Here is a 23333-nt window from a genome sequence, read left to right as displayed (position 1 = left end):
TATCAGTCTGCTAGTGCTATAGTGTTTTATCTGCTTGCATTAATGTATTCCTTCAGAACATTTGCACCAGTGTGGGAAGTTTTAAAATCGTCCACGGAGAAACTAGCCAGTAGCCATTTAGACCTCGTACGAAAATTGCAAGAATTAATTAAAGAAGTACAAAAGTATGGAGATGAACAGACCAAGGCACATAAGAAGGTAAGAAAAGATATGGCATTTTTTTTACTCAGTATGAAATGGAATCAGAATGAATTTAATTGCAACAAACCAAACATTTCTATGCTAAGAATCTGATTAGATAAATCATTTGTCTGTCTTTAATCTAATATTATTTATGTAATGCCTTGTTATGTAATTGAAATGTCTGTGCTTCACATATTGAATAAGTTGCAGTTGCAGTGTTTGCTATGTAAGCATAGCAGCAGCCAGTTTCCACCAGTAATATAAGACCATAAGACATAGGAGTGGAAGTAAGGCCATTCGGCCCGTCGAGTCCACTCCACCATTCAATCATGGCTGATTTCAACTCCATTTACCCGCTCGCTCTCCATAGCCCTTAATTCCTCGAGAAATCAAGAATTTATCAACTTCTGTCTGAAAGACACTCAACGTCCCGGCCTCCACCGCCCTCTGTGGCAATGAATTCCACAGACCCACCACTCTGGCTGAAGACATTTCTCCTCATCTCTGTTCTAAAGTGACTCTCTTTTATTCTAAGGCTGTGCCCCCAGGTCCTAGTCTCCCCTGCTAATGGAAACAACTTCCCTACGTCCACCCTATCTAAGCCATTCATTATCTTGTAAGTTTCTATTAGATCTCCCCTCAACCTCCTAAACTCCAATGAATATAATCCCAGGATCCTCAGACGTTCATCGTATGTTAGGCCTACCATTCCTGGGATCATCCATGTGAATCTCCGCTGGACCCGCTCCAGTGCCAGTATGTCCTTCCTGAGGTGTGGGGCCCAAAATTGCTCACAGTATTCTAAATGGGGGCTAACTAATGCTTTATCAAGCTTCGGAAGTACATCCCTGCTTTTATATTCCAAGCCTCTTGAGATAAATGACAACATTGCATTTGCTTTCTTAATTACGGACTCAACCTGCAAGTTTAGCTTTAGAGAATCCTGGACTAGGACTCCCAAGTCCCTTTGCACTTCAGCATTCTGAATTTGGTCACCATTTAGAAAATAGTCCATGCCTCTATTCTTTTTTCCAAAGTGCAAGACCTCGCACTTGCCCACGTTGAATTTCATCAGCCATTTCTTGGACCACTCTCCTAAACTGTCTAAATCTTTCTGCAGCCTCCCCACCTCCTCCATACTACCTGCCCCTCCACCTATCTTTGTATCATCGGCAAACTTAGCCAGAATGCCCCCAGTCCCGTCATCTAGATCGTTAATATATAAAGAGAACAGCTGTGGCCCCAACACTGAACCCTGCGGGACACCACTCGTCACCGGTTGCCATTCCGAAAAATAACCTTTTATCCCAACTCTCTGCCTGACAGCCAATCGTCAATCCATGTTAGTACCTTGCCTCGAATACCATGGGCCCTTATTTTACTCAGCAGTCTCCCGTGAGGCACCTTATCAAAGGCCTTTTGGAAGTCAAGATAGATAACATCCATTGGCTCTCCTTGGTCTAACCTATTTGTTATCTCTTCACAGAACTCTAACAGCTTTGTCAGGCACGACCTCCCCTTACTAAATCCATGCTGACTTGTCCTAATCCGACCCTGCACTTCCAAGAATTTAGAAATCTCATCCTTAACAATGGATTCTAGAATCTTGCCAACAACCGAGGTTAGGCTAATTGGCCTATAATTTTCCATCTTTTTCCTTGTTCCCTTCTTGAACAGGGAGGTTACAACAGCGATTTTCCAATCCTCTGGGACTTTCCCTGACTCCAGTGACTTTTGAAAGATCATTACTAACGCCTCCACTATTTCTTCAGCTATCTCCTTTAGAACTCTAGGATGTAGCCCACCTGGGCCCGGAGATTTATCAATTTTTAGACCTCTTAGTTTCTCTAGCACTTTCTCCTTTGTGATGGCTACCATATTCAACTCTGCCTCCTGACTCTCCTGAATTTTTGGGATATTACTCATGTCTTCTACTGTGAAGACTGACGCAAAGTACTTATTTAGTTCCTCAGCTATTTCCTTGTCTCCCATCACTAGATTACCAGCATCATTTTGGAGCGGCCCAATGTCTACTTTTGCCTCCCGTTTGTTTTTAATGTATTTAAAGAAACTTTTACTATCATTCCTAATGTTACTGGCTAGCGTACCTTCATAATTGATCCTCTCTTTCCTTATTTCTCTCTTTGTTATCCTCTGTTTGTTTTTGTAGCCTTCCCAATCTTCTGACATCCCACTACTCTTTGCCACATTATAGGCTTTCTCTTTGATGCATTCCCTAACTTCCTTTGTCAGCCATGGCTGCCTAATCCCCCCTCTGATAACCTTTCTTTTCTTTGGGATGAACTTCTGTACTGTGTCCTCAATTACTCCCAGAAACTCCTGCCATTGCTGTTCTACTGTCTTTCCCACTAGGCTCTGCTCCCAGTCGATTTTCGTCAGTTCCTCCCTCATGCCCCTGTAGTTACCTTTATTTAACTGTAACACCGTTACATCTGATTCTACCTTCTTTCTTTCAAATTGGAGATTGAATTCGACCATATTATGATCACTGCCTCCAAAGTGCTCCCTTACTTTAAGATCTTTAATCAAGTCTGGCTCATTACATAACACTAAGTCCAGAATGGCCTGTTCCCTCATGGGCTCCATCACAAGCTGTTCCAAAAAGCCCTCCTGTAAACATTCAATGAATTCCCTTTCCCTTGGGTCCACTGCCAGCATTATTTACCCAGTCCACCTGCATATTGAAGTCCCCCATGATCACTGTGACCTTGCCTTTCTGACATGCACTTTCTATTTCGTGGTGCATTTTGTGCCCCTGATCCTGGCCACTGTTAGAGGAGGCCTGTACATAACTCCCATTATGGTTTTTTTGCCTTTGTGGTTCCTCAACTCTAACCCCACAGACTCCACATCATCTGACCCTATGTCGTTTAGTGCTATTGATTTAATTTAATTCCTAATTAACAAGGCAACCCTGCCCCCTCTGCCCACCTCTCTGTCTTTTCGATAGGTTGTGAATCCCTGGATGTTTAAATGCCAGTCCTGAACCCCCTGCAACCACGTCTCTGTGATGCCTACCACATCATACCTGCCAGTCACAATCTGGGCCACAAGCTCATCTCCCTTGTTCCGTACACTGCGCGCATTTAAATATAGCACCTTTAATTCTCTGTTGACCGTCCCTTTTTGTTTTCTTAGTGTGGTGGACCTTGGTTTACTGAGCCTTTCCATACACTGTGTCATATTTTGTGGGATGGGGACTATTGTAACCTCTCCTGAGTTCTGTCTTTTTGTGCTTTTTTGTATTCCTAAGCAGCTACGCTTCCCACTGATTACTTCACCTCTTGGTTCCCTGACTTTCCCTTCCCCCCCCAATCTCTCGTTTAAAGCCCTATTGACCACCCTATTTACTCTTTTCACCAGAACACTGGTCCCAGCTCGGTTCAGGTGGAGACCATCCCAACGGTATAGGTCCCCCCTGTCCCAAAACTGATGCCAGTGTCCCATGAAAAGGAACCCCTCTTTCCCACACCACTCTTTCAGCCACGTGTTAACTTCCCTTATTCTTGCCTCCTTATGCCAATTTGCACGTGGCTCAGGCAGTAATCCAGAGATTATGACCCTTGAGGACCTGTTTTTTAATTTGAATCCTAGCTCTTTATAATCTCTAAACAGGTCCTCTTTTCTAGACTTGCCTATGTTGTTGGTACCGGCATGGACCACAACAACTGGATCCTCCCCCTCCCTCTCCAGTATCCTTTCAAGCCAGTCAGAGATGTCCTGCACCCTAGCACCGGGCAGGCAACATACCATGCGGGACTCTTTATCCTGCTCACAAAGGATACTATCTATCCCCCTGATAATAGAATCCCCTACAACTACAACTTGCCTATTTACTCCCTCCCCTTGAATGGCCTGCTGAACCATGGTGCCTTGGTCAGCTGACTCATCCTTCCTGCAGCCCTGTTCGCCATCCACACAGGGAGCAAGTGCCTCATACCTGTTGGACAGGGTCAAGGGCTGAGGCTCCTGAGTTCCTGACTGCTGGTTCCCTTTACCTGCCTGACTTGCAGTCACACTCTGCTGTCCCTGGCCACTAGCAGGATTAAAACTACTTACTCTGACAGGTGTGACTGTCTCCTGAAACACAGTGTCCAGGTAAGTCTCCCCCTCCCGGATGTGCCTCAGTGTTTGAAGCTCAAACTCCAGCTCATCAACTCTGAGCCGAGCTCTTCGAGCAGCTAACACTTGCTGCAGATGTGGTCGCTGCAGCTCGCAATGGGATCTGCCAGCTCCCACATCAAGCACATCACCTGACCAGCCATCACTAATTAATTAATTAGTTTAATTTAAGTTTACGAGTTTAGCTGTGTTTTTTTTTAAATTTGGGGCAGATTTGCTATCAACCAATCAGATCGCAGCTTCCCTCTGACGTCACTTTTGGGGAAAAAAACTGGAAAACAGGAAGTTACCGTTAGGTTTTTATACACACACAGACTGCTCCTCCTCCTCCGAACGGCTCTCGAAATTAGGCCCGGAGAAAGAAAGAGAACAAAACAGTCGGGGAAAAAGCACCTTCTCCCACTCTGCACCGAATTACCTCACTGCACCAAATTACCAAATTCTCACTCTGTCTGTGTCTCACTCACTCAGGCTGTCTCTCCTTGACCAGCGTAACGCTTACTAAGTGCGCTTTCAGTCTGTCTTTTATACAGACTTTAGGATGACTCACACTAAAACTTCAAAGAGAAGAATACAATGTGTACCTTTGTGCCCCATAACAGGCCTCAGGTGACTGGCAGATAACTGCCTCTCAGCAATTTGGGTGGCTTCAGCCAATCAGACACTAATCTACACTGCACTTTTAACTGAAAAACAGCAAAATTAGATTAACCACTTACCTTTCCTGGTTACCTCACTGCACCAAATTACCAAATTCTCACTCTGTCTGTGTATCACTCACTCAGGCTGTGTCTCCTTGACCAGCGCAACGCTTTTATCACATATATCAGTGAAATGAAGGGCTAGTTTATCTGTTTTTTTGATTGCACGTGTTAAGAGAAAATGAATGGATATAACAGCAAAATATTCCTTCATTTTCTTTGAGAAGTGCCATGATATATTAAACATTTACAAGCTAGGCAGACAGGAGCTCGATTCCACAACTGATTAATTACAAGCCAGGTAGTTTAACTACTGGGGATGAAATTATATGGAAAATAGAAATAGTCAACATGGATTACAAAAGGCACAGTGCTCAATAAACATTATGGAATTCTTTTGAGGAAATGACTGATATGGAGGGACTTCAACGGATGTAGTATGCATGAATACCTATACCGAGGTACCACACATGAGATTGCAGGGAAAACTGAAGAGAGTGGAAAGATAACAAATTCTATTAAAAACTGTTTATAAAAGAGAAAACCAAGTAAGTGTTAATCATAGAATCTGCAGTGCAGAAGGAGGCCATTCGGCCCATCGAGTCTGTACCGGCTCTTGGAAAGAGCACCCCATTTAAGCTCACACCTCCACCCTATCCCCGTAACTCCACCCAACCTCTTTGACACTAAGGGTAATTTAGCATAGCCAATCTACCTAACCTGCATATCTTTGGACTGTGGGAGGAAACCGGAGCACCAGGGGGACAGATTTTCAGAGTGGCTTGAATTGCAGCATTTGGTTCAGGAGCCAGGTAGTTTAACTACTGGGGATGAAATTATATGGAAAATAGAAATAGTCAACATGGATTACAAAAGGCACAGTGCTCAATAAACATTATGGAATTCTTTTGAGGAAATGACTGATATGGAGGGACTTCAACGGATGTAGTATCTTTCCACTCTCTTCAGTTTTCCCTGCAATCTCATGTGTGGTACCTCGGTATAGGTATTGTGATGGCCCAATAGCTTTTCAGGAAAAAACTATATTTCATGTTGAGGTGATGGTTCCTTCAAGAACTAGGTTTCCTCTAGGAGTTGATGCCTAGTAAAGCACCTTGCTTTCAGTAACTGACTATTATAGCTATGGCTCTGGTCTCGAGCAGCTTTTTAGCTTTTTTAGTTTTAGAAGCTTGCTGCAGGAAATATCTTTTTCAAGCAGAGTTCAGGTGAAATTCTGTGTGCTGGCTAAAAGAGTCTAGACCACTGCTTAACTGAAGGGCCCCTAACAGTGATTTGGACTTCCAGGATAACCAACTGGCATCATCTCAGCATCACTTACAGTGAGTTTAAAAAAAAATCTGGAGTGCACTGCCCTGAAAGGTTGATGGAGGTAGATTGAGTAGGAACATTCACAAGAGAATTGGATAAATACTTGAAAGGAAAACAATTTTATGGCACTGGGGAAAGAGCATGGGAGAAGAATTAATTGGATAGCTCTACAATAGGGTAAAAGTCAGTAATACTCTCCTTCGGTGCTATATAATTCTATGAAACTGGTAATCAAATGGTTATTGTATTGACTCAGGGAGTGAAATGCATTGAAAGCAAAAGCTGTGAAATAATAAACCTTAAATAGTAATTAAAATAACCCTCTAAAAAGTGTTTTTATCAGGTCACTGTGACTCCCAAAATGGTTTGCATTCAATGAATTTATTTGGAACTGCAGCCACCTATGGCCAAATATTATTTTCAGACAGAAAATCAGTAATTTTTTTGAAACTTATTGGCATCTGATAAGATTAAGATTGTTGGATAATCCTATTTGTAAGAGAAAGAAAACTTTCTGAAAGGTAGAGAGTGCACTACCACACAGCCCATCATTAGCTGCTAAAAATAACACATTGTTTGACGTTGGATTTTCAATTTTCGCTGGCAGATATAAAATAAGAACTTTCCTAAAAGGGGAGTAAATGCACCAAATGTTGTACATAGAACATACAGTGCAGGAGGCCATTCGCCCATCGAGTCTTCACCGACCCACTTAAGCCCTCACTTCCACCCTATCCCCGTAACCCAATAATCCCATCTAACCTTTTTGGTCACTAAGGGCAATTTATCATGGCCAATCCACCTAACCTGCACGTCTTTGGACTGTGGAAGGAAACCCACGTAGATACGGGGAGAACGTGCAGACTCCGCACAGACAGTGACCCAGCGGGGAATCGAACCTGGGACTCTGGTGCTGTGAAGCCAAAGTGCTATCCACTTGTACATCAAAGTCTAGATTTTACAGACTTATATTTTGCAGAAAATTGACTTCAATGTTACTAAACTGAAGGACCCCTAACGGTGAGTTGAACTTCCAGGATAGCCAACTAACATCATCTCAGCATTACTTATAGTGAGTTTTTTAAAATCTGGAGTGCACTGCCGTAAAGGTTGATGGAGGTAGATTGAGTGGGAACTTCACAAGAGAATTGGATAAATACATGAAAGGAAAAAAAATGCAAGGTATTTTCTACATGTTACCATTCTTCATTTCTATTGGTTTGTACTTGTGTACCTTCGGGTGGATTCCAGTATGTTATTTCACATCTATTGCAGTTGCAAAATACATTCTGAAACATAACTCTCGCTTTCTAAAAACAAAATGATAAACAATATATTTGTTAATTCTTGATATTGGACACCGAATCTGATATCATCAATAGATTATTGGTTAGGGGTCACTGTGGGGGCAAGAAAGAGAATGAAATTGACAGGTGAAATTTTTTGCCTCTTTCTCTGCGATGTCACCATCAAATATATTTTCGTCTCCCCACTGGCATTTTAAAGGGGCCCCTCCCTCCATGACACTCTTTTCCACTCCTCAATTGACCCTGATACATCCTCCTGTTTCAATGGCACTTTTCCATGCCAAGTCAGGATATACAATACTGGCCTATTTACCTCCTTCCGCTTCACTGTCCAAAGCTGGAAACATTTTTTTCTGGTGAAACACAGATTTATGTGTAGTTTCAATTTGGTTTACTGTATTTGCGTCTCAAAAAGTAGTCTGCTCTACATCGTGGAGACCAAATGCAGATTGGGTGACTGTTTTGCAATCTATTCATCTGCAAGCATGACTCCAAGCTTCCGGATGCCTGACATTTTAATTTTCTACTTAGTTTCCATATTGGCCTCTCTATCCCCGGCCTGCTGCAGTGTTTCAATGAAGCTTAATGCAAGCTTAAAATTCAGTTTCATCTTTTGATATTTACAACATTTTTACATCTCTACAAAATTTAGGACTCTATACTAAGTTGAACAATTTGAGACTGTAACCTCTGCCTCATTTTGTTTTTCTTTCTTGGCTAAATTTGGCTTTGTTATTTTGTTGTTCCCTATTTATGGCTTTCAGATAGCAGCTGTTCATTCTGCTATTCCCATCTCCTCTAGACACATTTTGTTTGTTCCCTTCTCTTCTTTTACCCAACTACCCCTTTCACTTAGTTAAAACTACTTCTCTACCGTTTCCAGGTTCTGATTAAACATCATCGACCCGGAACAATGGGCGTGATTTTACGGCTGCGTTGCGCTTGAGCGAGTGACAAGTGGCAGGTTACATTCGCACCACACAAGTGCCAGGCAATGACCAAGTCTTACAAGAGAGGATCTAACCACTGCCCTTTGACAGTCAATGCCATCGCTGAATCCCCCACAATCAACATCCTGGGGGTTACCTTTGATCAGACAGCGCCTCTACTTCCTACGGAAGCTAAAGAAATTTGGCATGTCTGCATCGACTCTCTCAAACTTCTACAGATGTGCGACAGAGAGCATCCTATCTAGCTGCATCACAGCCTGGTATGGCAACTACTCGGTCCAAGATCGCAAGTGTGGTGAACTTAGCCCAACGCATCACACAAGCTTGCCACCCCGACATTGATTCTGTATACACCTCCCGCTGCCTCAGGAAGATAGACAGCATTATCAGAGACCCCTCCCACCCAGGCATTGCCTTCTTCCAGACCCTTCTATCAGTCAGAAGGTTCAGAAGTCTGAAGACCCGCACATCCAGACATAGGAACAGCTTTTTCCCCACAGCTACATGACTCCTCAATGACTCCCCCTCGGACTGATCTGTTCCCTGTAAGAACACTATTCATGACTCCCAATGCAGCTCTTGCTCATGTATTTGCTTTGTTTGGCCCCTTGTTCCGCACTGTAACCAATCACTGTTTGTCGATGTACCATTTGCCAATGTTCTCTATTGATTGTTCTTTTGTCTACTATGTACATACTGTGTACGTTCCCTTCGCCACGGAAAAATACTTTTCACTGTACTTCGGTACATGTGACAATAAATCAAATCAAGAAACTGAACTGGACTAGCCATATTAATACTGTGGCTACCAGGGCAGGTCATAGGCTAGAATTTAGAGTGTAACATTCTCAAAAGTAAATTGGATTGGCACTTGAGGGAAATTTGCAGGGCTTCAGGAAAGAGCTAGAATGATGATGACTGGATTGCTCGATAGAGAGCCAGAATTGATTTGATGGGCCAAATGGTTTCCTCTAAAGTTATGACTCAAAACCAAAAAGGTTATGAGGGCAGCACGGTAGCCTTGTGGATAGCACAATTGCTTCACAGCTCCAGGGTCCCAGGTTCGATTCCGGCTTGGGTCACTGTCTGTGCGGTCTGCACATTCTCCCCGTGTCTGCATGGGTTTCCTCCGGGTGCTCCGGTTTCCTCCCACAGTCCAAAGATGTGCAGGTTAGGTGGATTGGCCATGATAAATTGCCCTTGGTGTCCAAAATTGCCCTTAGTGTTGGGTGGGGTTACTGGTTTATGGGGATAGGGTGGCGGTGTTGACCTTGGGTAGGGTGCTCTTTCCAAGAGCCGGTGCAGACTCGATGGGCCGAATGGCCTCCTTCTGCACTGTAAATTCTATGAAATCTATGAAAACGGAAGGAATTTATAATAAACCTTTTCAAAATTACTCTGTAGGTCACAGCTGGAGTTTTGTGTCCAATCCTGGGCACAATGCTTCATGAAGGATGTTGAGTGTCCTGAGAAGATTTTCTATTTTATTAAAAATTCATTCATGGGATATGGATTTTGGTATCAACACCAGCATTTATTGCCTACCCTTAATTACCCTTCAGAAGGCGGTGGGGGGCCAAGTCCTTGAATCGCTCCAGTTTTCATGGCATGGGTACACTGAGAGTGCTGTCGGAGAAAGTTCCAGGATTTTGAACCAGTGACAGTGAAGGAACAGTGATTTAGTTCCAAATCAGGGTAGAATGTATCCTGGAGGGAAGCCTCAAGGTTCTGGTGTTTTAATGCACCTGCTGAAATTGCCCTTTTAGGTAGACGTTAAGGTATCAAAGAAGTCTTGGTTGGTTGCTACAGGATACCTTTCAGGTGATGTTACAATCTCCGTAGAGATCGCTAACTTAAATTCATACATGCAGCCAATAGTTGAAAGGATATCGAGCCAAGATTTCTTGTTCGAAGACTTTTACTGTACAAAGTTCTAAAAGCACTAATGACTGAACATGCTTTGTAGGTAGCTTATACTTTATTTTTTTTTAATAAACATTTTATTGAGGTATTTTTGGTATAGAATCAACAACAAAATAAACAAGATACATGAAACCATAAACATAGTGCAAAAACCCGTTTACCTTTCGTACAGGTCCCACTCTTATTACCCCCTACTCTAACCTAAACTACCCCCCGCCCCCCGATGAGTAATTTTCCACAAGGAAGTCGACGAACGGTTGCCACCTCTGGGTGAACCCTAACAGTGAACCTGTCAAGGCGAACTTAATTTTCTCCATACAGAGAATGCTAGCCATGTCCGATAGCCAGGTCTCTGACTTAGGGGGCTTTGGGTCCCTCCATGCCAATAGTATCCGTCTCCAGGCTACCAGGGAAGAAAATGCCAGAACATCTGCCTCTTTCTCCTGGATTCCCGGATCTTCCGACACCCCGAAAATGGCCACTCTGGACCCAGCGCCACCCTTGTTTTTAAAAGTTTGGACATGACGTCCGCAAACCCCAGCCAAAATCCCCGAAGCTTTGGATATGTCCAAAACATATGGACATGGTTCGCTGGTCCTCCCGCGTATTTTGTGCACCTGTCCTCCACCCCAAAGAATCTGCTCATCCGGGCCACTGTCATGTGAGCCCGGTGCACAACCTTAAATTGTATCAGGCTGAGCCTGGCATATGTTGCAGACGCGTTGACTCTACTCAACGCGTCAGCCCATAAACCATCCTCTATCTCACCTCCCAGCTCCTCCTCCCACTTAGGCTTCAGCTCCTTGGTCTGCGTCTCCTCCGACCCCATAAGCTCCTTGTAGATGTCCGAGACGCTCCCCTCCCTTACCCACCCTCTGGAAATTACCCTGTCCTGAATCCCCCTTAGTGGTAGGAGCGGGAAGGTTGCCACCTGTTTACGAAGGAAGTCCCGCACCTGGAAGTATCTGAATTTGTTTCCCCTCGCCAGCCCAAACTTTTCCTCCAGCGCCCTCATACTCGGAAAGCACCCCTCGATGAACACATCCCCCATCCTCTCAATCCCCGCTCTCCTCCATACCCTGAACTCCCCATCCATACTCCCCGGGGCAAACCGGTGGTTATCACAAATTGGGGCCCAGACCGATGCTCCCACATGCTGCCTCCACTGGCCCCAAACTCTCAGGGCCGTCACCACCACGGGGCTGGTGGAGTCCCGCGCCGGCGGGAGCGGCAGAGGCGCAGTTACCAACGCCCCCAGACTGGTGCCCTTACAAGAAGCCGCCTCAATACGCACCCACGTCGACCCCTCCCCCACCACCCATGTGACCAGTGGTGTTCCACAGGGATCAGTGCTGGGACCTTTGCTGTTTGTAGTATATATAAATGATTTGTAACTGGAAAATGTAACTGGTCTGATTAGTAAGTTTGCAGACGACACAAAGGTTGGTGGAATTGCGGATAGCGATGAGGACTGTCAGAGGATACAGCAGGATTTAGATTGTTTGGAGACTTGGGCGGAGAGATGCCAGATGGAGTTTAATCCGGACAAATGCGAGGTAATGCATTTTGGAAGGTCTAATGCAGGTAGGGAATATACAGTGAATGGTAGAACCCTCAAGAGTATTGAAAGTCAAAGAGATCTTGGAGTACAGGTCCACAGGTCACTGAAAGGGGCAACACAGGTGGAGAAGGTAGTCAAGAAGGCATACGGCATGCTTGCCTTCATTGGCCGGGGCATTGAGTATAAGAATTGGCAAGTCATGTTGCAGCTGTATAGAACCTTAGTTCGGCCACACTTGGAGTATAGTGTTCAATTCTGGTTGCCACACTACCAGAAGGATGTGGAGGCTTTAGAGAGGGTGCAGAAGAGATTTACCAGAATGTTGCCTGGTATGGAGGGCATTAGCTATGAGGAGCGGTTGAATAAACTCGGTTTGTTCTCACAGGAACGAAAGAGGTTGAGGGGCGACCTGATAGAGGTCTACAAAATTATGAGGAGCATAGACAGAGTGGATAGTCAGAGGCTTTTCCCCGGGGTCGAGGGGTCAATTACTAGGGGGCATAGGTTTAAGGTGAGAGGGGCAAGGTTTAGAGTAGATGTACGAGGCAAGTTTTTTACGCAGAGGGTAGTGGGTGCCTGGAACTCGCTACCGGAGGAGGTGGTGGAAGCAGGGACGATAGTGACATTTAAGGGGCATCTTGACAAATACATGAATAGGATGGGAATAGAGGGATACGGACCCAGGAAATGTAGAAGATTGTATTTTAGTCGGGCAGCATGGTCGGCACGGGCTTGGAGGGCCGAAGGGCCTGTTCCTGTGCTGTACATTTCTTTGTTCTATGTTAGCCGCCCAGTAATAATTGCTAAAATTTGGCATCGCCAGCCCGCCCTCTCCCCGACTCCACTCGAGCATTACCTTCCTTACCCGCGGGGTCTTGCCCGCCCAGACGAAGCCCGTGATTACCCTGTTGACCCGCTTTAAAAAAGGACCGCGGAATAAAAATGGGGAGACATTGAAATACAAATAGGAACCTCGGGAGGACCGTCATTTTCACTACCCTCCCGGCCAGGGACAACCGGAGCGCGTCCCATCACCGGAGAGCGTCCTTCATTTGGTCCACTAGCCGGGCCAGATTCAATTTATGCAGCCGATCCCATTCCCGCGCCATTTGGATGCCCAGGTACCTAAAACTACCCCCTACTGACTTAAATGGCAGCTCCCCCAATTGCCCCATCTGCCCCCTCGCCTGAACCTCAAACATCTCACCCTTAATCATGTTTAGCTTTTACCCCGAAAACCAGTCGAATTCCCCTAAAATCTTCATGATTTCCTCCATCCCCTCTCCTGGGTCTGAAACGTACAGAAGCAGATCATCTGCACAGAGCGAAACCCTGTGGCGCCCCCCCCCCCCCCCGACCCCGACCAGTCCCTTCCAACCCTTGAAGCTCTCAGAGCGATTGCCAACGGCTCTATAGCCAGCGCAAACAACATTAGGGAGAGGGGGCATCCCTGTATCGTCCCCCGGTGCAGTCTAAAGTAGTCCGAAGTTGTCCTGTTCGTCTGCACACTTGCCACAGGAGCCTGATACAGTAACCTGACCCAGTCAATAAAGCCCCGGCCAAATCCGAACCGTCCCTGTACCTCCCACAGATAGTCCCATTCTACCCGATCAAAAGCCTTTTCTGCATCCATTGCAATCACTGCCTCAACCTCCCTACCTTCCGGGGGCTTCATGATCGCATTTAACAGCCTTCTTACATTGGCCACCAACTGCCTACCCTTAACAAACCCCGTCTGGTCCTCCACAATAACGTCCGGAACACAGTCCTCAATCCTGGAGGACAAGATTTTGGCCAGCAACTTGGCATCCACATTCAGCAGGGAGATCGGCCTATAGGACCCACACAGCTCCAGGTTCTTGTTCCGCTTAAGAATCAGCGAAATCATTGCCTGTGACATCGTCGGGGGCAGCACCCCTCTTTCCCTTGCCTCATTGAACATCCTCAACAACACTGGCCCTAGTATCCCCAAGAACTTTTTATAGAACTCCACTGGGTACCCATCCGGACTTGGGGCCTTCAAGCCCTCCACTATCTCTTCCAGCCCAATTGGGGTCCCCAGCCCTTCCACCCATTCTCCGTCCACCGTTGGGAAATTCAGCCCCTCCATGAAGCGCCTCATCCCCTCCGACCCCGTAGGGGGTTCCGACCTGTACAGCCTGCTGTAAAAATCTCCAAACGCCTTACTCACCCCTCACCGTCCTTTACTTTCCCTATCTCCCTAGCTGCCTCCCTCTTCCTAAGCTGCTGTGCAAGCATTCAGCTGGCCTTCTCCCCATGTTAATAAATCGACCCCCTCGCCTTTCTCAGCTGCTCCACCGCCCTCCCTGTGATCAGCAAGCTAAACTCCGCCTGCAGCCTCCGCTGTTCTCTCAGGAGCCCTGCCTCTGGGGTCTCCGCATACCTCCTATCGGTCTGTAATATCTCCTTTACCAGTCTGTCCGTCTCTGCCCTGTCAACCTTCTCCCTATGAGCCCGGATCGAGATCAGCTCCTTCCTTACCACCACCTTTAGTGCTTCCCAAACCACCGCTGCCAAAGTTTCCCCCATGTCATTGACCTACAGTTGGTTCTGAATGCATTTCCTCAGCCGCTCGCACACCCCTTCATCCGCCAAAAGTCCCACATTTAACCTCCAGTGCGGGCGCTGGTTACTGTCTTTACTAACCTGCAGGTCAACCCAGTGCGGTGCATGGTCTGAGATTGTGATTGCCGAATACCCGGTGTCCACTACCCCAGCCAGAAAGACCCTGCTCAAAATAAAGAAATCAATCCGGGAGTACACTTTATGCACGTATGAGTAGAAGGAGAACTCCTTCGCCCTCGGCTGCCCAAACCTCTATGGATCCACCCTCCCATCAGCTCCATGAGCCCTCTTAGTTCCTTTGCCATTGCTGGCACCCTGCCCGTTTTCGATCTTGACCAGTCTAAGCACGGGTCCATAACTGTATTGATATCCCCTCCCATGACCAACCTGTGCGAGTCCAGGTCCAGTATCTTCCCCAGCATCCTCTTTATAAACTCCACATCATCCCAATTTGGCGCATATACATTCACTGACACCACCTGCACCCCTCCAGTTTCCCACTGACCATAATATACTGACCTCCCACGTCCGAGACTATTCTACCCGCCTCAAACACCACCCGTTTATTGATCAGGATCGCGACCCCTCTAGTCATTGAATCTAGCCCCGAATGAAACACCCGGCTGACCCAGCCTTTCCTCAGTCTAACCTGGTCCGTTCACCCAGTTAGCTTGGTGGCCCCCATCCCCGGTGCCAGATAGTCCCACCTATTGTGCCCCCCCCCCCCGCGCTCATGCAAACAAACTCCAACATCAAACAATCCCCACACAATTGCCGAACTGAAAAACACCAAGATCAAAACTAGCAAACCTCCATCCCCCAACAATGCAAATGAAAACTTTAACTCACCCAGCTCTACTGCTGGTTCCAAGCAAAACGAGAAACTTTTTACATAAACAGAGAAACAAAACAGAGAAAACAGAAACACCAATGTTGCAACCAAGTTCAAAAGTTCTCAGTCCTTCGTCAGCCCTTTCTTTCTTGCAAAGTCCAACGCGTCCTCCGGTGAATCAAAGTAAAAGTGCTGATCGTCATGCGTGACCCAGAGACAGGCCGGGTATAACAGTCCAAACTTCACCCTTTTCTTGAAAATGATCGCCAAGATCTGATTGAAGCCTGCTCTCCTCCTGGCCACCTCCACGCTCAGGTCTTGATAAACCCGCAGGATGCTAATGTCCCACTTACAGCTCCGTGTCTGCTTGGCCCACTGCAGAATACGCTCCTTATCCGAGAACCTGTGGAATCTCACCACCATAGCCCTCGGGGGATCTCCCATTCACGGCTTCTTTGCAGGTGCTCTGTGAGCCCTATCCACCTCCAAGGGCTGGGAGAATGCCCCATCCCCCAGCAGCTTCTCAAACATGCCTGCGGCGCATGCCCCAGCGTCCGTTCCTTCGGACCCCTCCGGGAGCACGACATATGTTAGGTTCTGCCGGCGGGACCTATTCTCTAGGTTCTCCACCTTCTCCAGAAGCTTCTTTTGCTGGTCCCTCAGCATCCCCACCTCCAGCTCCACCGCGGTCTGATGCTCCTCCTGCTCAGCTAGCGCCTTCTCCACCTTCTGGATCGCCCAATCCTGGGCGTCCAACCTGAACTCCAGCCGGGTAACTTATACTTTAAACCAGAAAACAAAACATTTCCCTTTTTCTTCAAACACAACCAAAAACTCACTTCACAGATATATGTTACACTGACCTTTAAGTAGACATTCAATTCTCCTCAAATCAATCCAAGGTCATTCTTAAGGTTTACTTCTGTTGTTTTCCTTTCTTAGCCTGAGAACTTTTATTGTTAAAATTGCCTTTCACAGTGACATTTTCTGCCCCAGAGATTCTTCCTCTAGCGCAAGCTCGGTGAGTCTTCCAGCCTTGTTTTAAGTCCTCATGAACTTGTTTTTTCAGTCTGAGCGCGAGCTCCCATCTGGTGAACCATGGCATTTTGGTGCTTACATCTGCTCTCTCTCTGTCAGATCCTGGCAGACTAATCTTATGTATGAGTTCTCAGGGTTGTCTTGGACCCTTCCCCTCTCAGACCCCACCTTGTTTTTTTAAATTTAGAGTACCCAATTATTTTTTTTCCAAGTAAGGGGCAATTTAGCGTGGTCAATCCACCGAACCTGCACATCTTTGGGTTGTGGGGGCGAAACCCACGCAGACACAGGAAGATTGTTCAAACTCCATACGGACAGTGACCCAGGGCCGGGATTTGAACCCGGGTCCTCAGCGCCATAGTCCCAGTGCTAACCACTGTGCCACGTGCCACCCCCAGAGCCCACTTTTATAGCAACATGCAACACGTGAACCTTGTATCCAGATCAAAATGTTGATTAATTATTCTTGAAACCGCAACTCTTTTTTACTTGAAGTAAATGGACAGCTTCAAGCACAATTGTTTACAACTTGACATCCTCAATACTTTTCTGGTACTTTGGATACTCACACTCTATCCAGTGTTAATACTCAGGCTGCTAACATTGTCTCCATATGATCCGGTTAGGGACCAATAACCTTTTGTTTAAAGTTGACAAAGTTTTCAATCCCAATTGCCACTAGGGGAATAAAGCCACAAGATTCAAAGTTTTAAAACAAATGAAATAAACTTTACTACGCCAAGCAAGAAAATTAAAACAAACTACAATTTCAACTCTTACTCTTAATTCATTTTATCTCATGCTAATTCTGAATATTAACAGGCAAACTGTACTTAGACTCACCACACTTAGCATTAAATGGTGGATGTAACCAAGACAGATGCATGGATTTGTCAGCAACTCGCCCAGACATCAGTGACTGTTGAGAGTCACAAAATCTCATGAACACTGTCTCCTTCACGAGGGATTTCAATTCTTTATTTTCAAAGATCTAGCATCTGAATTCGCTCCAAAGGCCCCTCTGACTTGGGCTGCCTCAGTGATTGCTCACCTCCTGATGGTTCAATCTCTTCCCCCGAGACTGCGTTCCATGGGATTCACAAAGCTGCACTCCTGCTTCTAATTATTGGCTCACTTCATCTAATTTGCGACCACTAGTTTCACTAAGCCGGCAATGCCCCAGGATTTCTCCGAACTTATCTGTTAGCTGCACCGAGCTATGAAAAGCTCCCAGGACTTCTTTGATCCAGTGACCTTAGAGCAACTTTTCAACTCCCCAGAACGTCTCTGAGAACTTCCTGCCTGGAGCCTGCTAACAGCCTTCTGGGCTTCCCAGGAGCTGCAAACCTCATGAGGTCCAAATTAAAACTAACGCCTCTCCCAGCAAACACAGAGATAAATTGAAACCAGACAACCGCCATAAGCTCAACCTATCTCCATGACTATGTAACCATCAGGGTTCACCGAGTGCTTTTAAACAAATTTAGTTCTAATTCCCTGAACATAACATCTCTCTGAACTGCATTTCTTTTTTAAAAATAAATTTAGAGTACCCAATTCATTTTTTCCAATTAAGGGGCAATTTAGCGTGGCCAAACCACCTACCCTGCACATCTTTGGGTTGTGGGGGCGAAATCCACGCAAACACGGGGAGAATATGCAAACTCCACACGGACAGTGACCCAGAGCCGGGATCGAACCTGGGATCTCGGCGCCATGAGGCAGCAATGCTAACCACTGTGCCGCCGTGCTGCCCTGAACTGCACTTCTTTTCAAGGAGTGTAGCCATCATGTCTCCATTTCTCCAGCTAACTATGCCCACCTGCTCTTTTATGATCCATTTCTTCTATTCTGACTCTATTAAACAAACATGGGTAACCTTCTGAACATCCATTTTCTTTTAAGTGATCTGCCAATCTCTAACACCCAGCACTTAATCACCTTACCTTCTTGACAACAATCTTCCATGAACTGTGAACTACATACGCGTCACAACATCTTGCACCTTCTTCCCAGTAAACAATCTGGGCCTCCTTTAATCTCTAACAATCAACCATCTAGGCTAATTGTCTGGCAGACCTTAGAATTGGTCACACGACCCCTTGAATTTTACCTGAAATTAAAGACATAGTCCTAAATACAACAATCTTATAAACCTCATATTTATAAAAATGGTGTATACTGCAGCCACAATGCAGTAGTGGGGGAGGGTCTAACTGAAGTGCTGGTTGGGTGCCAGTCAAGCAGGCTGTGTCTTGAGTTTTGTTGGATCTGCAATAATTCAGGTAAGTGGAGAGTATTCCATCACATTCCTACCTTGTGCCTTGTTAATGGTGGAAAGGCTAGAAAGAGTTAGAAATTAACCACATATTCTTATTGAAACATGTAAGGCAAAATTTTCTGATATTAATCTGAAGTGCTGGCTCTGATGAGAAACTGGCGTGCCGCTCCCCAGCTATACAGCTGGCTTTTCTTGCCAGACGATGCAGCACTTAATAGAGTAGAAAGATGCTGCAGGTGTCTCTGACTCAGTTGTGCTGGCAGGGCGGGGGTTGATGGCTCTGTAGAAGTCAGCCGATCAGCATCTTGGGCTCCAAGAGGCCTTTCTTTAATTAGCCTATTTGATTTTGCTAATTATTTTTAAATGTTGTGCATTTGAACCAGCATTTGCTGCCATCTTCATGGACCCTCTAGCGATCCTTTGCAGACCCCTGGACCTCAATTTGGAACCCCTGTCCCTTATCAAAGTGCTGGCACAGGCACAATGTGCTAAATGGCTTCATTCTATGCAGCATTATTCTCTCATTCCATGAGATAAATTGGATACATGTGTCATTCCTTGACATTCCTTTTATTGATCATTAAATTATCCTAAAGCACTTTGAAACATATATGAATCATTGAATGAGTAAAAATTGTCATGTGAGAGTACCTTTAAGAAATGGGTGTTTCTAAATGGGTGTGTATATAGATATCTGTAGTGAGAGTACCTTTAAGAAATGGGTGTTTATTACTGCAGTGATGTCAGAGAGTGGGTGGAGCTGGGCTGTCTGTCAGCTTTTTACTTTTGTTTTCGGCTGTTTGCTGCAGGGTGTGTTTTAATTTCGTTTTCAGTGTTGGAGCTGAAGCCAGACCGAGCAGGTGTACTGTTGATCTCTCTGCCATGAAAAGACTATCTCTTGATCATTTGGTGAATTCAGAATTATAAATGTTCTCAGTAGTGAATGTAAACTTAATGTGCTTCTGTTAAAAGGTGTTTCTTTTGTCTTCTGGATGTTGTTTGGGAAGTTATTAAGGATTACTTAGTGTTGTATTCATTGGGGGTTGTATTTGAATTGATGGTTGCTAAGATGTTCACTATGTTTTAAAAAGGTTAACTTGAGTTCATAGAATAAACATTGTTTTGCTCCCCATACCACAGTCTATTAAACGTTGTGGGTCAGGTGAACTCCATGATACACTTTGGGGTTCTCTAAACCCTGGCCCATAACAAAATACATTATGGCTTTCTTTGAAACTATACTTTTAATAAATCCTAATTAATTGACACCAGTTACAGAGGTTATAGAACATATGTTTTGGAATGAGTGCCTGCTTATTAAGAAATAATTCATTTTTGACTATTTATTTTCCATTATAGACAAAAGAAGAAGTGGCAGGAACCCTGGATGCTGTACAGAACATTCAGAGCATCACTCAATCACTGCAGAAATCTAAAGAGAACTACAGTGTCAAATGTGTAGAACATGAAAGGTTAAAAAAAGAGGGAGCAACACAAAAAGAAGTAGAAAAGGTAAGCTCTATATTCAAAAAAATAAAATGAATAGTGTCACATTTTCTTAGGTTGGGAGAAATTTCTGACTAAAAGGACCATGAGACGACTGGTAGGATTGAGTGATAATGCAGAACCCAGAGACATACGAGTGCCCAGAATAGCAGGAAAGTACCGACAACTGGTTAATGGGCTGCCGTTGTTCATTTGTAAATTCATTCAGCAATTTGTGGAAGAAATGCCCTAGAATTGCAAATAGCTGGAAATTATTAGATGATTTCAGCTGCTCTGCATTAATCTTGCAGAAATGAGACCTCCAGTAAAAAATAATAGGGGCTTCTAAGAAAGATACTGCAATAATCATGGATGATTGTATTCTACATTTAGATTGAATGAATCAGATTGGCAAAGGAAACCTGGAAAATGAGTTCAGAGAGTGTTTTTGGGACAATTTCTAAAAGCAATACATTCTGGAGCCACCCAGAGAGCAGGCAATTCTAGACCTGGTAACGTACAATAAGACAGGAGTAATTAATGACCTCCTAGTAAAGGAGCCCCTCATAGAACATTACAGCGCAGTACAGGCCCTTCGGCCCTCGATGTTGCGCCGACCTGTGAAACCACTCTAAAGCCCATCTACACTGTTCCCTTATCGTCCATATATCTATCCAATGACCATTTGAATGCCCTTGGTGTTGGCGAGTCCACTACTGTTGCAGGCAGGGCATTCCACGCCCTTTCTACTCTCTGAGTAAAGAACCTACCTCTGACATCTGTCTTATATCTATCTCCCCTCAATTTAAAGCTATGTCCCCCCGTGCTAGACATCACCATCCGAGGAAAAAGGCTCTCACTGTCCACCATATCCAATCCTCTGATCATCTTGTATGCCTCAATTAAGTCACCTCTTAACATTCTTCTCTCTAACGAAAACAGCCTCAAGTCCCTCAGCCTTTCCTCATAAGATCTTCCCTCCATACCAGGCATCATTCTGGTAAATCTCCTCTGCACCCTTTCCAATGCTTCCACATCCTTCCTATAATGCGGCGACCAGAATTGCACGCAATACTCCAAATGCGGCCGCACCAGAGTTTTGTACAGCTGCAACATGACCTCATGGCTCCGAAACTCAATCCCTCTACCAATAAAAGCTAACACACCGTACGCCTTCTTAACAACCCTTTCAACCTGGGTGGCAACTTTCAGGGATCTATGTACATGGACACCGAGATCTCTCTGCTCATCCACACTGCCAAGAATCTTACCATTAACCCAGTACTCTGTTTTCCTGTTATTCCTTCCAAAATGAATCACCTCTCACTTTTCTGCATTAAACTCCATTTGCCATCTCTCAGCCCAGCGCTGCAGCCTATCTATGTCCCTCTGTAACTTGTAACATCCTTCCGCTCTGTCCACAACTCCACCGACTTTAGTGTCATTTGCAAATTTACTCACCCATCCTTCTACGCCCTCCTCCAGGTCATTTATAAAAAATGACAAACAGCAGTGGCCCCAAAACAGATCCTTGTGGTACACCACTAATAACTGAACTACAGGCTGAACATTTCCCATCAACCACCACCCTTTGTCTTCTTCCAGCTGACCAATTTCTGATCCAAACTGCTAAATCACCCTGAATCCCATGCCTCCATATTTTCTGCAGTAGCCTACCGTGAGGAACCTTATCAAACGCTCTACTGAAATCCATATACACCACATCAACTGCTTTACCCTCATCCACCTGGTTGGTCACCTTCTCAAAGAACTCAATAAGGTTTGTGAGGCACAACTTACCCTTCACAAAACCGTGTTGACTATCTCTAATCAAATTATTCCTTTCCAGATGATTGTACATCCTATCTCTTATAAACCTTTCCAATATTTTGCCCACAACAGAAGTAAGGCTCACTGGTCTATAGTTACCTGGGTTGTCTCTACTCCCCTTCTTGAACTAGGGGACAACATTTGCTATCCTCCAGTCTTCTGGCACTATTCCTGTAGACTAAGATGACTTAAAGATCAAAGCCAAAGGCTCAGCAATCTCCTCCCTAGCTTCCCAGAGAACCCTAGGATAAATCCCATCCGGCCCAGGGGACTTATTTACTTTCACACTTTCCAGAATTGCTAACACCTCCTCCTTATGAACCTCAAGCCCTTCTAATCTAGTAACCTGAATCTCAGTATTCTCCTCGACAACATTGTCTTTTTCCTGTGTGAATTCTGACGAAAAGTATTCAATTAGCACCTCTCGTATCTCCTCGGACTCCAGGCACAACTTCCCACTACTGTCCTTGACTGGCCCTACTCTTACCCTAGTCATTCTTTTATTCCTGACATATCTATAGAAAGCTTTAGGGTTATCCTTGATCCTACCTGCCAAAGACTTCTCATGTCCCCTCCTGGCTCTTACGGTTGCAATGATTACAACATGATTGAACTTCACAATGAATGTGGGAATGAAAAGTGTGGGTTTAGACTGATGTTTTAAAGGTAAATAGAAGCAATTACAAGGGTAGGAAGACAGTTGACTGAAGTGAACTTGGAATCATAGAATTTACAGTGCAGAAGGAGACCATTCGGCTCATCGAGTCTGCACCGGCTCTTGGAAAGAGCACCCTACTTAAGCCCACACCTCCACCCTATCCCCGTAACCCAGCAACCCCATCTAACCTTAGGGCAATTTATCATGGCCAATCCACCTAACCACATCTTTGAACTGTGGGTAGAAACCAGAGCACCCGGAGGAAACACATGCAGACGCGGGGAGAACGTAAATTAGGTTAAAGGGTAAGACGCTAGAAATGCAATGGTAGACATTTAAGGAGATACTTCAGAATACTCATTCTAGTGAGAAAGAAAGACTCTGGGAGAAAGATGCAGCATCCGTGGCTAACTAAGGAAGTTAGAGCTAGTATTAAATTGAAAGAAAAAGCAAACAATTCTGCAAAGGTAAGTGGTACGTCAGAAGATTGGACAGAATTTAAAACCTAGCAAACAATAACTAAAGA

General features: G+C 45.1%; 1 protein-coding gene across 1 annotated transcript in view; it reads left to right on the top strand.

Moving 5' to 3' along the window:
- The window catches only part of fcho2 (FCH and mu domain containing endocytic adaptor 2), a 337179-nt gene that overhangs the window by 78641 nt on the left and 235205 nt on the right, over window positions 1-23333 (top strand). The window contains exons 4-5 of the mRNA XM_072516128.1: window positions 57-198; window positions 20194-20346. Coding sequence (XP_072372229.1) covers window positions 57-198; window positions 20194-20346 — 295 coding nt within the window. The remainder of the gene's footprint in view (window positions 1-56; window positions 199-20193; window positions 20347-23333) is intronic.

The sequence above is a fragment of the Scyliorhinus torazame genome, chromosome 9 (genome assembly GCF_047496885.1).
Source record: "Scyliorhinus torazame isolate Kashiwa2021f chromosome 9, sScyTor2.1, whole genome shotgun sequence".
Lineage (NCBI taxonomy): Eukaryota > Metazoa > Chordata > Chondrichthyes > Carcharhiniformes > Scyliorhinidae > Scyliorhinus > Scyliorhinus torazame.
This window is presented reverse-complemented; position numbering and strand designations above follow the sequence as displayed.